General features: G+C 48.1%; 1 protein-coding gene across 2 annotated transcripts; it reads right to left on the bottom strand.

Annotated features, from left to right (window-relative positions):
- Positions 1 to 326: 326 nt before the first annotated feature.
- Positions 327 to 12,939, bottom strand: LOC111861055 (sarcoplasmic/endoplasmic reticulum calcium ATPase 2). 2 transcript variants are annotated; one of them, XM_072707294.1, is made up of 24 exons: positions 12,760 to 12,939; positions 12,561 to 12,611; positions 11,875 to 11,994; positions 11,212 to 11,229; positions 10,751 to 10,833; positions 10,365 to 10,469; positions 9,302 to 9,440; positions 8,905 to 9,071; positions 8,203 to 8,358; positions 7,980 to 8,121; positions 7,649 to 7,815; positions 7,302 to 7,390; positions 7,063 to 7,163; positions 6,474 to 6,607; positions 5,672 to 5,797; positions 5,243 to 5,464; positions 4,857 to 4,968; positions 4,034 to 4,275; positions 3,372 to 3,592; positions 3,041 to 3,243; positions 2,743 to 2,828; positions 2,181 to 2,314; positions 1,975 to 2,092; positions 327 to 1,830 (listed from the first exon to the last, which is right to left on the bottom strand). In XM_072707294.1, the coding sequence occupies exons 3-24, from the start codon at positions 11,990 to 11,992 to the stop codon at positions 1,513 to 1,515; spliced, it is 3,201 nt and encodes a 1,066-aa protein (XP_072563395.1). In that variant the 5' UTR covers positions 11,993 to 11,994; positions 12,561 to 12,611; positions 12,760 to 12,939; the 3' UTR covers positions 327 to 1,512. The 2 variants fall into 2 exon arrangements, with proteins under 2 accessions (XP_072563395.1, XP_072563396.1); XM_072707295.1 differs by lacking the exons at positions 10,751 to 10,833; positions 11,212 to 11,229; positions 11,875 to 11,994; positions 12,561 to 12,611; positions 12,760 to 12,939 and adding an exon at positions 10,067 to 10,122 and having other exon boundaries at positions 10,365 to 10,432.
- Between the last annotated feature and the right edge of the window lie 2,343 nt (positions 12,940 to 15,282).

The raw sequence follows: 15,282 nt of genomic DNA, 5'->3' as shown, positions 1-15,282 counted from the left end.
CCTACGCTTCTCTGTACTGTCACACTGTCCCCCTTTTCCTATCCTTCCCCATTCCTTTACACCACTCTCACATATTTAACTCGCATATTCACCAGACCTAAAACTGACTGCATATTATTCAAAAATTAACAAGCTCACTTTCAGTCCATCCTGATTGTTAGAAAATTTACCTGCTGTTCTGAAATGTGTATTGAACTTTTGACCTAACATATGAATGTTAAATTCATTCACTTGACATGGTACAAATACCAGAGATATTTGGATCAACTTGAATTAATGTGATATTTAAAATCAGAAATGAAGAACCGAAATTAAGACATCAGAAACACCTGGCATAGTGTTTTTATTGATATTCACTCAAACAATTATGATAAGATTGGTAAGAGAAACCTACAAAAATTATTCTCTTTGTTCAGTTTCAAAATAAAAAATGGAAATGAATTCCAAAAATGAAGGTGACGTGTTTTGTGAAATGGAGGTGAACGAAGGTGACAGAGGGAGAGTCTGCATTCACAGCGGCTTCCACTGACATCATTGCCTTCTCCAGTTCTGAGGTCTGATGTGTCTCCTGGACCATGTTGGGTCTGAAAGCTACAGTACTGCCAGAAGCCAATGACCCACACACAGCTGGATAACAATTTCAGTTGTTTGGTCATGGAAATGGACATGCTGAGACGGAGTCCCATATCATGAAGACTGCAAGGATGGCAGTGCAGTGATGGGTCATTCAAAGAAATAAGCTTTTTTGTAATATTACACAAAGAGTTTCTAAAGAAATGATATGCGTGATGTCACAATAGGGGCTGGGTTTTAATGGAATGATGTATGTGACATCACAATAGGGGCTGGTATCTAATGGAATTATAAGTTTGATGCTTCTCTATCTCTCTGATGGTTTCCTACGGTAATATGCTTCGAGTGGAGAACATTCAACAGGACAGAAAATAGAGACTCCCTCGCTGCAGCAAAAGGTGCAAAAAGACAAAATATGAAATAAAAAAACCCACCAACGATAACGGCGAATGTAGTGCATCAATGACAGGCTGAAAATTCACTTTCAAAGCCATATCTGGGTGCAAACAAAGCTTTTGCGAAATACAAAACAATGAAATAATGGGACAATATTTCTATGATTGTCCTGACCTGTGGAGTGGACCCTGCAATAATAGGTGTCTATTTGTTAGTTTCTGTCTGGTATTTCCCTGGTAAATTTTCCTATGCTATTAAGCTTGTTTTTTAGCACCTGTTTCTCAGGTCACAACTCAGCGAAAATTTAAAACATAAAAGCTACTTCTATTTCACAAATGAGCGCTGTGAATGTCTTCTCAATACATAATGCATCTTTCTGTATATTTGACTAAGAAAAGAACATCTGAAAATCTGTTGATGTTCATGAACAACTGACAACACCGTGACAGACATACAGGGGGCGCTCTACACACAGCTCTCTGCCCCTTGCTCCAGTACCTACACTTTTCTCCGTCCCTCACTCACCCTTCCCTCTTTTTCTTTCTATGTCCAGAAGATGTTGGTGATGTCAGAGTCCAAGCTGTAAATCCATACCAGCAAAGGTGTGGAGACAAGGACAAAAGGCCAGGACACGCCTTTGCAGGCCCGGCGGAGCGCCGTGACCAGGCGGTCTTGGAGTGTCTCCTCCTGGCTGGGCCCCTGTGGCCCCTGGTCATCCTCCTCCAGCTGGAAGTCACCGGGCGGCTGGGCGTAATGCCTGGCCAGAAACTTGAGGGCCTCATCCATCAGGATGACTGGCAGCGACATCTTTAGCACAGTCACCCACTGGGACCAGGATAGAGGGCGGATCTGGAAGACCACCTGGATGGGCGAAGGCCTCTGCTTGATTATCTCTTTAAACTTTCAGGAGGAAAGGTCTAACTAACCCCCACACACCCAAGAATGAGAATGGATCCTTTGGTCATTGTCGACTTATTATACAGTAACATAGGTATATGTACTCACGGGAAGAGGGTCCACATACAGTATGAGGAAATGCAGAGCCATGGAGAGGCAGATCGCCCCCACCAGCCACGGGTTGGACCAAGGGGGCATCTTCAGCAAAGACTGGTTCTCAGACAGACTGTGGCCAATGGAATGTTGGGAAAGATGTTAGCTCAGCTGTGTGGCCACAGTGCCCAGGTACGTGACACATGTGCTAGAGGGCATACCTGTTAAGGGCGTTACACATTTCTATGGTGACGAGCACAGACAGGGCCATGGTCATAGGGTACGGAGACTCGAAGACCGAACACTGAACCCCCTCAAACTCGCTGCGATTCTCGCTGCACTGCAGGAAGTGGGACTGTCGAGAGAAAAGGCAAGGCTACACTGAGCTGCAGGGTAACAGCATAGATGAACGGAGGCACAGACACACAGAGGCACAGACGCATAGGGGCAGAGACACACAGAGGCGCAGACAGACGGAAATACAGACACACAGAGGCATAAACACACATGGGCAAAATGCATGGATGCATGGAGGCAGACACATGGAGGCACAGATGCATGGAGGCACAGATGCAGAGAGGCACAAATGCATAGACACATGGAGGCATGGAGGCAGACACACAGAGGCACAGATGCATGAAGGCACAAATGCACAGAGGTGCAGAAACACAGAAGCACAGAGGTACAGAGACACAGACACACAGAGGCAGAGATACACGGAGGGACAGACACACTGAGGCACAAACGCATGGAGGCACAGATGCAGGGTCATGCTGCAGGTACCAGCTGGTAGTAGGTGAGCTTGGGTCCATCGTGAGCTGCCATAAACCACCAGGCTGCGGCCCCCACTGTGGCTGCCCCCACGTAACCTGGAGGGGCAGAGAGCAAGGCCGATCGGGGCTTCCCTTTATATTATCATGACAAAGAAGGACGAGGACACTAAGAGAAAACGTGGTGCCATTAGAAGGTAGGCTGGCCTTGCTCGGTGGGGAGCTCCTGATGGCACTGAGCCCCAACACAAACCTGCACATAAGCAGTAAGACGAAGGTGGATGATTCACTATCGCCGAAGGGAAACTTACAGCCGATGATGAGATATCTGCAGAAGAGCCAGCCAGAGATGAGTGGCTCCTTCGGGGAACGAGGGGGGCGAGACATGATGTCCAGGTCAGGGGGGTTGAAGCCCAGAGCAGTGGCAGGGAAGCCGTCTGTCACCAGGTTCACCCAGAGCAGCTGCACAGGGATCAGTGCCTCTGGCATTCCCAGTGCAGCCGTCAGGAAGATGCTACAATGGGTGATAAGGAGCAGAGCACCATCTTACCAGTAGCACATCTCCAGCAAGGCTGGCCAATCAGTGCCTGGGAATGACTTCTTCAGCTGGAGGCACCCTGGAGGTTTCAGCTGTCACCTCACCAGACCACCTCCCCGATGTTGGAGGAGATGAGATAGCGGATGAACTGCTTCATGTTGTTGTAGATGGCTCGGCCCTCTTCGATGGCGGCCACGATGGTGGAGAAGTTGTCATCAGCCAAGATCATCTCAGAGGCGGACTTGGCCACAGCTGTGCCTGAGCCCATGGCGATGCCGATTTCGGCCTTCTTCAAGGCGGGGGCATCGTTCACCCCATCTCCGGTCTGAGAGCAAGAAAGGGAAGGAGAGGGGAGGGAGGGAGGAGTAGGGGAGATGAGGAACGGAGATAGGGGAGGGGCGAGCAGGAGTGAGAGGATGAATGGAGATGGGAAGGGAGGAGCGGTGGAGATGAGGAACGGAGATAGAGGAGAGAGGAGGAATGGAGACAGGGGAGGGGCGAGCAGGGGAGAGAGGTAGTGAGCAGCAAAGGAGAGAAAGGATGAAGGGGTGAAGGAGAAGAGGATGGAAGGGAAGAGGGTAGAGATGGAGAGAGAAGAAACAAAGAGCAGGGAATAAAAAGAAGGCGAAAGAAATATAAAGGAGTAACCAAGAGCAGGGAGGAAGGAGACAGAGAAGGAAAGAGGAAACAGCAGAAATGCAGGAAAACTCTTCCACCCAACCATATCTGCTAATGTCTCTTTAGGCGGCATGAACCCGGCCCTCACCATGGCAGTGATATCGCTCAGACTCTGCAGGTACTCCACAATGCGGCTCTTGTGCGCAGGCTCCACACGGGCAAAGCACCGCGCTGTGCGGCACGCCTGCCTCTGCAGGTGGGGGGGCAGCTCATCAAACTCACGGCCCGTCAGCCCCCCCCCAAACTGCCCGCCCTGGCCCTCCTCCTCTTCCTGTTCCGTGATGATGCCCACACGCCGACAGATGGACAGGGCTGTGCCCTTGTTGTCACCTGCAACCATATGGACAGAATCAACCCCTAAGACACTGATCACTGAATGGGGTCAACCTCTATGACACTAATCACTGAATGCAGTAAACCCCTAGGACACTGAACACTGGATGGAATCAACCCCTAGGACACTTATTGCTAGACGGGGTCAACCCCTAGGACACTGATCGCTGGATGCAATCAACCCCTAGGACACTGAACACTGGATGGAATCAACCCCTAGGACACTGATTGCTGGATGGAATCAACCCCTAGGACACTGATTGCTGGATGGAATCAACCCCTAGGACACTGAACACTGGATGGAATCAACCCCTAGGACACTGATTGCTGGATGGGGTCAACCCCTAGGACACTGGCACAGTGATACCGGATTACAGTTGCATTTATTTAGTAGTTGTTTTCTCTGAAGAGATGTACGAGTGTCAAAAGAAGGGAATTTGGTCAGCAAGCATCTAGCACCCCTGGAGCAATCAGGGCTAAGGGCTTCAAACTCACAACCAGCTGGACATGCAGACGGATCACTAATGAACACAGCGAAGGTCAAGACAGTCCATATTTAGCAGGGACTTCACACCAACCCGTGATCATGATGACTCGGATGCCAGCCTGCCTGCACATTCGGACTGCTCCCAGAACCTCCTTCCTGGGCGGGTCGAGCATCCCAACACAGCCCACAAAGGTCAAATCGGACTGGAGCAAAGAGAGAGTGTCATCGCTGGGTCACTGTGGGCTCGACAGGTGACATTATAGGCCATTAAATGGGTGTGCAGCAAGACACTGCAGGTCTCTGGGTACAGCAAGAAGGGGAAATGTGAAACGTCTGGGAGGCCGTCTCTGTATGGCAGGGGGCCTCTGCTCCAGGAAGACATCAACTTCATAACACACACAGTTATACGATGATAGAGTCACTATGATTCATCATTTCATCAAACAATAATACACAAACAAAAGAATAACTTATTACCTCGTAATCAGTGAAGCTGGCTGAGTTCTCTAAGCTGAGCAGCCGCAGGTCTGGAGGCGAGTCGCGGGTCGCCATGGCCAAGCAGCGCAGGGTATCGCGCCCAGAACCCCACTCGCGCACCTTCCCCAGCAGCTGCTCCCTCTGGGAAGGGGACATGGGGGCTCGTGAGCCCCCACCCACCCGTAGCCAGCGGCAGCGTTCCAATATGCTCTCTGGCGCCCCCTAGGCACATGGAAGAATAAACAGAAATGAATCACATTGCGAGAAGCAGACAGACCCACAAACGAGGGTGTCACTGAATACCAACAAAGAGACAGTGACACATAAATTAAGATAAAACAATAAATGAGTTAAGTAAACATTGCAGCATGTTAGCTAGGCAATCACAGGAATGTGTGAGGCAAATGGTGGCGCTAATGGCCTTCTAACCTTGACAAACATTTTGGCCCCGGTTGTGGACCTGATAGGCTTGTTGGGGGAACAAAAAACAGACATGGACTTTCTGTCCCTGGAGAACTCAAGGGTCAGCTCCTTCTTCAGCAGTTGCTTGATGATCTGCAGAAGGGCAGGGGAAGAGAGGAGGAGATAAGGAGGAGCTTAACGGATGGTGAGAAGAGATGTCGTCAGTGACGATGCGGATGGCAGCAGTCTGTAGGCGTGAAGTCTGTGGATATGCAGTCTGTAGGCTTACTGTCTGTAGGCATGCAGTCTGTGGATATGTGGCCTATAGACATGCAGCCTGTAGGCCTTGAGTCTGTAGGCGTGCAGTCTGTGGATATGTAGCCTGTAGGGATGCAGTTTGTAAATATGCAGTCTGTAGGCTTCGGGTCTGTAGGCGTGCTGTCTGTGGATGTGTAGGTTTTAACCATGCAGTTTGTAGACTTGTAGTGTGTAGGCATGCGGTCTGTAGGGAAACAGTCTGTAGCTGCTCCACTCAGTGCAGACAATCTAGCATGAGCCGAGGCTGTAAGACAGAGGTATTCAAACTGTGGGGCACAAAGGAATTGCAGGGTGGGTACCAGTAAGAAAAAAAAAGGATCCGGTTCCAGAAAAAAGAACTGGCAGCGTGAAAGTGCCGGCAACACCTAAAACAAGTAGATACAGAAAATATGACGACACATATCTGGAATGTATGTGTGTGTATTGGGGGAGATTAGGACAAATGTTAAAAACAGTTTGAATAGCACTGCTTTTACGACAAAAGAGGGGGCGGCTCACTGGGAAGCCTTACTGAGCAGCAGGCTGTGGCTCTCTCTGAGGGGGAAAGGCCTTGCAGCTCTGTGTCAAACACATTCATCTTCTCCACCAGGCAGCAGAGGGCGGTCTCTGTGGCCTCACCCACCTTCTCATACACACCCTTCGTCTGCAGAACAGGACAAAGACATATTACGACCCACAGGACTCCAGAGGTAAAGCGGAGTTGGAAAGGGCCCCATCAACCCATAAACACCAGTCACCCGTCAGTCAACCCAGTGAATTTTCAACAGTAACCTTTAACCCCATGACCCTAATAGTGATCTTTAACCTCATGATGCCAATGCAGTGACCTTTAACCTGTGACCTTAATACAGTGACCTTTAGCCCCATAGTGCTAATACAGTAACCTTTAATCCCATGACCCTAATGTAGTAACCTTTAACCCCGTGACAATAATAATGGCCTTTAACCCTGTGACACTATTACAGTGACCTTTAGCCCCGTGACAATAATAATGACCTTTAACCCTGAGACACTATTACAGTGACCTTTAACCCCTTTTTATCCCATGACCCTAATACAGTGACCTTTAACCCCGTGCCCCTGTGCAGCTTCACTCCCCTCGTTGTAGTCCAGGGAGGAGTCGTTGCACAGGGCGCAGATGGTAGCCATCTCCACCAGCCCTTCGTACTGGCTGCATCGCAAGGGGACGCCATCCTTATACCTGCGGTAGAGGAGACGGGCATCAGGAGCACACAGGTAGGAGGAGGATGAGGAGCGGACCAACAGGGGGCGCCGCGCAGCATGGGGAAAGGAGGTGAATGGGGTTCCAGTGGCTTGTTGGGGGTCACACGGCACTCACACTTCCCCCAGCGGGGCATAAGTAGATCCAGTCACCGTGAACTCGTTGAGGGAGCACTGATCCTCCGACACACTGTCCAGCACAAACATCTATGCATAGGAGACAGCCAGGTGTTAAAGGGGCACCAAACACAGCCAGGAGGGGGTGTTAGTTCCCAACCCGAGTGCTGCCCGTACTCCTATTGCAGCACTCTGACCATAGTCACTGAGCAGAAGAAGGGGTTACAATACCATCCAGCCGTTCTCCACCGCCAAACATCTCCTGACCTGCATTAGTAGGGTTAAGGAAGAATCCGCAATGGGACCTCATCACATCACACTGCACGGTTGTGGTGGGCGGGGCCTCACCCGGCACACGGACATCTGATTGGTGGTGAGGGTGCCCGTCTTGTCAGAGCAGATGACGGAGGTGCAGCCTAGCGTTTCCACGGAGGGCAGGCTGCGAACGATGGCGTTCTTACGGGCCATGCGGCGCGTCCCCAGTGCCAAGCAGGTGGTGATGACAGCAGGCAGGCCTGCAAGTATTTGAGGGGGGACAGTGCATTTAATTTACCTGCCAATTAGCTGTAGCTGACAGTAGCATAGCTAACTGCCTATCCTCAGGGATGGTGGCTTAACTGCCCCCCTGCCTTGTCTACCCTTAGGGATGGCGGTCTCACTGCCTTGCCACCCCACCTACCCTCAGGGATGGCAGCCACGGCCAGTGCCACGGCAATCTTGAAGTAGTAGACAGCGCCCCGCAGCCAGCTGCCACCATGAACAGGGTCACTGAAGTGGCCCACGTTGATTCCCCAGACGGCCACGCAGATCAGCATGATCACCTTACCAGGAGACACACGGACATTTCAGGCTCACATGGAGACTGGAGATGGGAGGTCTACACGCCCTGCTCCCCAACCCACCTTGGACAGCTGCTCCCCAAACTGGTCCAGCTTCTGCTGTAGGGGCGTGCGTTCGGGGTCGGTGGCCGCCATCTCGTCCCGGATCTTCCCGATTTCCGTCTGCGCCCCTGTGGCCACCACCACTCCCATGGCCCGCCCCGCCGCAATGTTGGTCCCCTAGGGACAGGCAGGAACATAGTCACCCCCGTCCGGCATAACACACCCTACCGCCTCCCCAGCAAGAATGACCCTTCACCTCCCCAATGTGGCTGACCCCGCACCTCTAACATGGCTGACCCTTCAACCCCCCTCCAAACTATGGCCGACCCTACACCCCCGGCACCCTGACAACCCTTCACACTGTCAGCATGGTTGACATAATACCCAGTACGGCTGCCCCCCAGTATGGCTGAACCTACACACTCGCAGTGTGGCTGACCCTACACCCCCCAGCGTGGCTGACCTTACACTCCCTCCACATTGGCACAGCCGACTCTTCTCCTCCCTGCACAACTGACCCTTCGCCCCCGGCCCAGCGTAACTGAACCTCTCCGCCTCCCCGGTTCAGCCACACAAACATGTCTGTAAATGATCGACACCACTAGGCTGCACTGAAACCCAACTCCAGTGGTTGCTTCGTACCAATTCTGAAGCGCTCTTACATGACTGTGTAGGACTCACTGAGAAGCACCTGAGAGCAGGGGATGGTGCTGCTACACTCACAGAGAATAGCATGTTCTTCTTGTCCTGGTTGACAGCACGAGGGTCAGGCACAGGATCGGTGTGTTTGAGGACAGACACGGACTCCCCCGTCAAAATGGACTGGTCCACTCGAAGAGTGGTGGAGCGGATTGAGGTCAGACGGATGTCAGCTGGTACCTTGTCACCAACTTTAGGGAATTTAATTGATGAATTAAGTTACCAATGTCAACGTCTGTAAAACACAGCACACAAGTCTGCTCGTAACTATTCATTATAAGCAGGGGAAAGGCTGCTGTCTATTGATTACTTACATTAAATTAAAATGCTCAGAAAACCACTTAACCATACCTATGTTTTGTGATCAGTTTGAGGAGTACATGAGCAGTGAGGCTGTGAACAGGAAACTCGTGCTTCCTACCTGCCACCTCCACGATGTCCCCAGGCACAATGTCTCTCGCTCGAACCCTCTGCACGCTCTTCCTGTCCTGCCGGTACACCTTCCCCATCTCTGGCTCATACTCCTTTAGCGCCTCAATTGCATTCTCGGCGTTCCGCTCCTGAGGACGTAGCACACTTTTCACTACACTTGTTACTACATGCCTGTTAATGCACACCTGTCACTGCACACCTATCTGTTATTGCACACCTGTCACTGCAGATCTGTTATAGGACACCTGTCACTGTACACCTCTTACTACGCACTTGCTACTGCACACCTGTTTCTACACACCTGTCACCGCACACCTGATACTGCAGAGCTATTACAGGACTATTACAGGACACCTGTCACTGCGCACCTGTTTCTACACATCAGTTGCTGCACACCTATCACTGTACCTCTGTTACTGCACACCTGTTTCTACACACGTCACTGCAGATCTATTACAGGACACCTGTCACTGCACACCTGTTGCTGCATGCCTGATAATGCACACCTGTCACTGCGTGCCTATCACTGCACACCTGTTTCCGCATGCCTGATAATTCACACCTGTCACTACACCTGTTTCTACAATCATGTTAACGTACACCATTCACTGTAGACTTATTACTGTACACCCGTCACTGCACACCTGTTACTGCACACCTGTTTCTACACACGTTAACGCACACCTGTCACTGGATACCTATTATGGAACACCTGTTTCTACACACCTGTCACTGCACACCTGTTTCTACACACCTGTCACTGCAGAGCTGTTACTGCAGACCTGTTTCTACACATCTGTTACTGGAAACCTGTAACAGCGCATATGTTATTACACACCTGTTACAGAACACCTGCTATAATATACCAGTTACTCTGTTATTCCACAATTGTTACTCTATATCCATGAACACAAACATAAACATCAAGTTGAACACCCCACAGGCCACACAAGTGCATGCAAATATACATAAAATATAGCAAAATCCAGCATACTGTGGCCACCTGACAGCAGACACATATACACTTTGTACACCAGACCCAAAAATAATACCTGCCACACTCCTACAATGGCATTGGCGATAAGGATGAGGAGGATAACGAAGGGCTCCACAAAGGCTGTGATGGTGCCCTCTCCCTCCTCAAACCACGCCAGAGTCTGGGAGACAAACAGTGATGAAAAGAGAACAACGTGGAAGTAGAAATACAGTGTAAGTTCCCAAGATTGTTAGTATGGAATGCCAGAATAATGCAGTAGAGATTATAGAGTATGTGTTACTACAGGAGAGTATTGTGCAGTTGTCTATGTCGCTGCATGGGGGTACAGGGTATGGGCATATATCTTTGTGAAATATTGGGTAGTGTGCATATTACAGCACCACCCTCAGTGTCCTCTCTGTAACTTGATGTGTCTGCAGCCTCGGTATAGACGATTCTTACGAAGGAAATGCAGGCTGCCAGGAGGAGAATCCGCACCAGCAGGTCCTCAAACTGCTCCAGAACAAGTTCCCACAGGGACTTCCCTGTAGGCAGCAGGCAAGGGGGAGCATGATGTTTAAAGATCGCTTTCTGGTGAGAGCGACATGCCCGCTAAATGCTTGCCCTGTGCTCATATAGCATCCCACCATCTCCCACTGGCCGGCCGGACACTGTGACCCCAAAACCTGTGCACACCTGTACATGTGTCTGTGTGTCTCATGGACACAGGGAAACTGCTCAATTTCTCTACAAGGATGAATAATCTATCACTGCTCTATTATATTTCTTGGCACAGGTTCCATGCACACTGTGACTTTGTACTGCAGTGGTTATGGAAGACGGCCATGTAAATGGCATGTGGAGCAGTAGCTGATGTACTGTGTGACACAGCATGAACACAGAGGAGGAGGCCGTCATCTCACCTTCTTCAGCTGGTAACTCTTCCCATCAGAAGCCATTCGATTAGCAGAGAGAGAGAAACACAAGTTGTAAAGTCAGCAAGCTGCTCTTTTATTATATCATGTCGCATTCGATTTTTTTTATAAATTACTGTCATTGCCATAGAGTTAAGATTAAGACTGCATTGTCGTCTTTTGTGATTGGTTTTATGGATGCAAGAAAAACTTTGTGAATACTTTAAAATGATCTGGATTTCTGCATGAACGGCTCCTAAAATGCGATCTGATCATCATCAAAATCTCAATAATATATACAGGCAGTCATATTCAACGAACCACAGAACATTTCACATTTTTGTATCTTGGTTTAAAACATGGTTTAAATAATCAAGGTCACTAATGGAAAGTTAATGAGTGCGAAAGAGCGCCACCTAAACACGCCGGTGAAGCAGGGGAATTGTAACTGATGCGATTTTAAACGATGCTGGGGTCTGGCAATAAGAATGCTGAGCCCCCTTTTCTAGGCCAGTCAATAACCGAGAGGATAAAAGTTAAACACCAGATAGCAATTCTACAAAATGTCAACAGTTTAATGAGACTATGCTCCATATTCCTGACTAACCTAGATGCCAGTCAGTCCCTGGCCGCTATAATCGTCAGGATCCGGCCGTGAAGAGCGGGACTTACCATTGGGTCCCCATCTCTCCCGGGCCTTCCGGAGCTGTTCGCTGCTCAGCCCAGTGGACTCGTTCACCCCGAAGTACCCCAGTACCTCCTCCACTGTCTTCGTATGGGCATTGTCCATCCCTGGGCGGCGGGGCCGAGGGGAAGCGCAGTGAATGGAAGATGGGAAAAGGGCAGAGCCGGGGTTAGGGTTAGCAGAGACGGGCGGTCAAACTTTCCGCTCAGGCGAAATGAATTATTCACCTGCACCCGCGCCTAAATGATGGTGCAGTTTGCCTAACAGCGTGATTATAAGCGGGAGAAATTGCGACTGAACTCGAATGCTTATAATGGAAGTCGGAGGTAAAGCGCAGAATCCAAGCCTTCCGCCTAGCTAGTCGTAATAAAATTACTAGGCTAACTAATAAGTTAATTACGGTTTATTTGTATCACCCTAGGCTCCACTTTATTCATAGGTATTTTATATGCATTTTGATCGTAAATGCCATTACTCACTTTTGATTTTAGGACATAATCAGAATTAATATCTAGCCACAGGCTGACAGTATTACTGAGCATTAAATCTGGAATAAGTACTATTTGGGCATCTGAACACTGCGAATTGTGCGGTTACTTTGCCAAATAATGGGGCGACAACGAGCTTTCAATCTAAACAAAAATGATGATGATGATGATGATACAGTACTTACCACTTCAGTAGGTATCCCGTTTATTCGTTAATCAATAAGTAGCCTACAGCACTTTTCAATAAAAAATAAAACAGCAATCAATCTCTAAATTATATATATATAATTACTATATATAGTAAATAAATTGATGAAAACCATTAGCTACTTATCACAAAAAGCTACATGTCATATGAAAGATATATACGAAGGTAAAAATCACCGTTATTGCTTCATTTGGTAACTTCAGACGGAATGAAGGCCCGATAATGGCTTTTATCTGCCGCTGTTGTTTATTACGGCCAAGATACGCTTCCACTTCTCCCCCAGCTCTATTCTATCTGCGTTACTGTTGCTTTTTTAATGCCAGATAACGGAATGACATTTCTAACGTGGGACTCCGGGCTCAGAAAGCCAGAGCCCCGATTGGGCAGATGAGAAGCCTGTTCCTTCATTTAGCGAGTGAATTTGCCAATAAACGACATATTTGACAGGAGTCCCGCCCCCTACTGCAGAAAGGAGCCATCTGTGTTGGCGGCTCTAATCTACGGCTGGCCAATCGGCGGGCTGTGCGGCGCTCTTTATTCAGCGGATAGACATAGATTTCAGCAAACCATATGAAATATCAATAGATTGACATTTCATTTGACCAATTCCAATGTAGAAGAAACATCCAAAAGCTCGATATATTGTGAGCCAAGCGAAATGCAGAGATTTTTTCATGTTTAAGAAGGCGTCACCTAAAACCGGAGGATAGGCTAAGTGAGCTGAAGAGCACAGAGAAATTCAGAGGTAGCTAGTGGCGCAATTCCATCTCAGCAAACGGTATTTTTGTGCGTGTAATTTGTGGCACACAACACACAGCTCCCGCGAGATTTAGGCTCAATATTATGTCACGATGACACATATCATTTAAATAAAACAAGCCTTTAAAAAAATGCACACCACATGACAGACAGCCGACAATTCCATCACAGAAAAACTGTGGGAAAGATTATGTTCACAAGTGGAATGTGACAGGCAAGCTCAAAATGTCCTACTGTGCTCTTGAAGACTGCGATGGGGGCTGGTGGATTTTTCTCACTCCAGTTTCAGAGGGACTTGATATGCTAGATTCGACCCAGTTTAAAAATCCATAATTATCCCATTAAATCTGGGTCTAATTTAAATTGTACACCCCCAGCTATTAACTATCTCTCTGCCATACGTATGTCACATACAGAGCCAGTCAGTAGTGTACGCATGCTTGCTGGAAACTAGGTTTTCTCATAATGGTTTGTATCATATGTTTTTCTGTAAATTCTTCAAATAAAAAAAACACTACAGTGTGGAAGACACAAGGAGCTGCGTAGCAGGATCTGAGATTGAAAGCAGCCGTCAGGGCATCCTGGTTCTTCTGCAGCACTTTCTAGAGATGAGCAGGCTGGTGGGCTGCCTGGCTTTGACTCTTCAGCCCAGTGGGGTCGCGGCCTGGAGGGCGAGGCAGGTTGGGCCATTCCTCTGAGTTTTGGTTCACTTCCCTTCTCCTGAGAGTGACTCTGCTTTGGGTCCTTATCTCGCTTTGATGTAATGCGCTAGAAACCATGCTGGCTGAGATTGCCATGGATTTGGAAAAGATCATCCACTAAAGGGTCCCCAGCATAGTAGCCCAGAACCACCACACTGCCCCCTTCATGGTTGGCAGAGGGAACAACACTCGTGCATTCAGCCTCTCTGCATCTTAGAAACACCCAGGCTAGAGCCAAGGATTTCAATTTGAAACTAATCCATAACATTGACTACTACACCTATTGATAGATTTATAGTTCAAACCATAGAAAATTACAGTTTCAAGCACTTTCAACTGTCATGCAACTTTTAACTGGTCCTGTACAGTGTACATGCAATGTAATCACTTAATTTATATTGTACTATATTGACCATCTTTCTCAGTACAGTGTTAAAGTACAATAGTGTTTAGTCATTGGAACTATACTGCACTGTATCCACCAGTGCATCTCAGTACTGTTAATGTAGTGTTCAGTCACTACATCTGTACTTTATATTAACCCTGTCTCAGTACAGTACAATAGTGCTCAGTCACTAACTGTACTGTATTCACCATCTCAGTAGTGTTAAGTCACTATATCTGTACTGTTTTAACCCTCTTAGTAGTGTTAATGTACAGTAGTGTTGTCATTGCATGTACACTATACATTAACCCTCTGTCCCAATACAGTATTTAGTCACTGTATATTAACCCTGTCTCAATAGTGTTAATGCACAGTAGTGTTCAATCACTAAATGTATACTGTATATTAATCCTCAGTGCAATGTTAATGAAAAATCGTGTTCAGTCACTTAATTTGCACTGAATTAACCGTCTCCGTAGTCTTAATGTACTGTAATGTTCAGTCACTTTATGTATACTTTCTATTAACCACATCAGTAGTGTTAATGTACATGTTCAGTTACTAAATCTGTAATGTATTAACCATCTCAGTACAGTAATATTCAGTCACTAAGTCTGTACTGTAATGTGTCTCAGTGCAGTGTTAATGTACAGTATTGTTCAGTCATTATCTATACTGTATTAACCCTGTCTGTGTTATCATGGTGTTCAGTCTCTGTAACTTACTGTATTACACTCTTTAATGTTCTGCAGTTCCCAGGTATATAACTCACTGCTCCTTCCTGAGAATCTTTACGGCCATGTAATGTATCTGCAACACACTCCTTCTGTCACACTGTATTTCTGCCTCTCTCG

Source organism: Paramormyrops kingsleyae, chromosome 25, assembly GCF_048594095.1.
Source record: "Paramormyrops kingsleyae isolate MSU_618 chromosome 25, PKINGS_0.4, whole genome shotgun sequence".
Classification (NCBI taxonomy): Eukaryota; Metazoa; Chordata; class Actinopteri; order Osteoglossiformes; family Mormyridae; genus Paramormyrops; species Paramormyrops kingsleyae.
Note: the sequence above shows the minus strand (reverse complement) of the source record. Positions and strands in the feature narration are given on the sequence as shown.

Excerpts from the sequence above, each read along its gene's own strand:
- LOC111861055 (XM_072707294.1), bottom strand. The coding sequence starts at position 11,992 with ATGGACAATGCCCATACGAAGACAGTGGAGGAGGTACTGGGGTACTTC. Across the intron at positions 4,276-4,856 it reads CCGAGTCATCATGATCACGG|GTGACAACAAGGGCACAGCC; the intron begins GTTGGTGTGAAG and ends ATATGGTTGCAG. Across the intron at positions 3,593-4,033 it reads TGAGCGATATCACTGCCATG|ACCGGAGATGGGGTGAACGA; the intron begins GTGAGGGCCGGG and ends TCTTGCTCTCAG.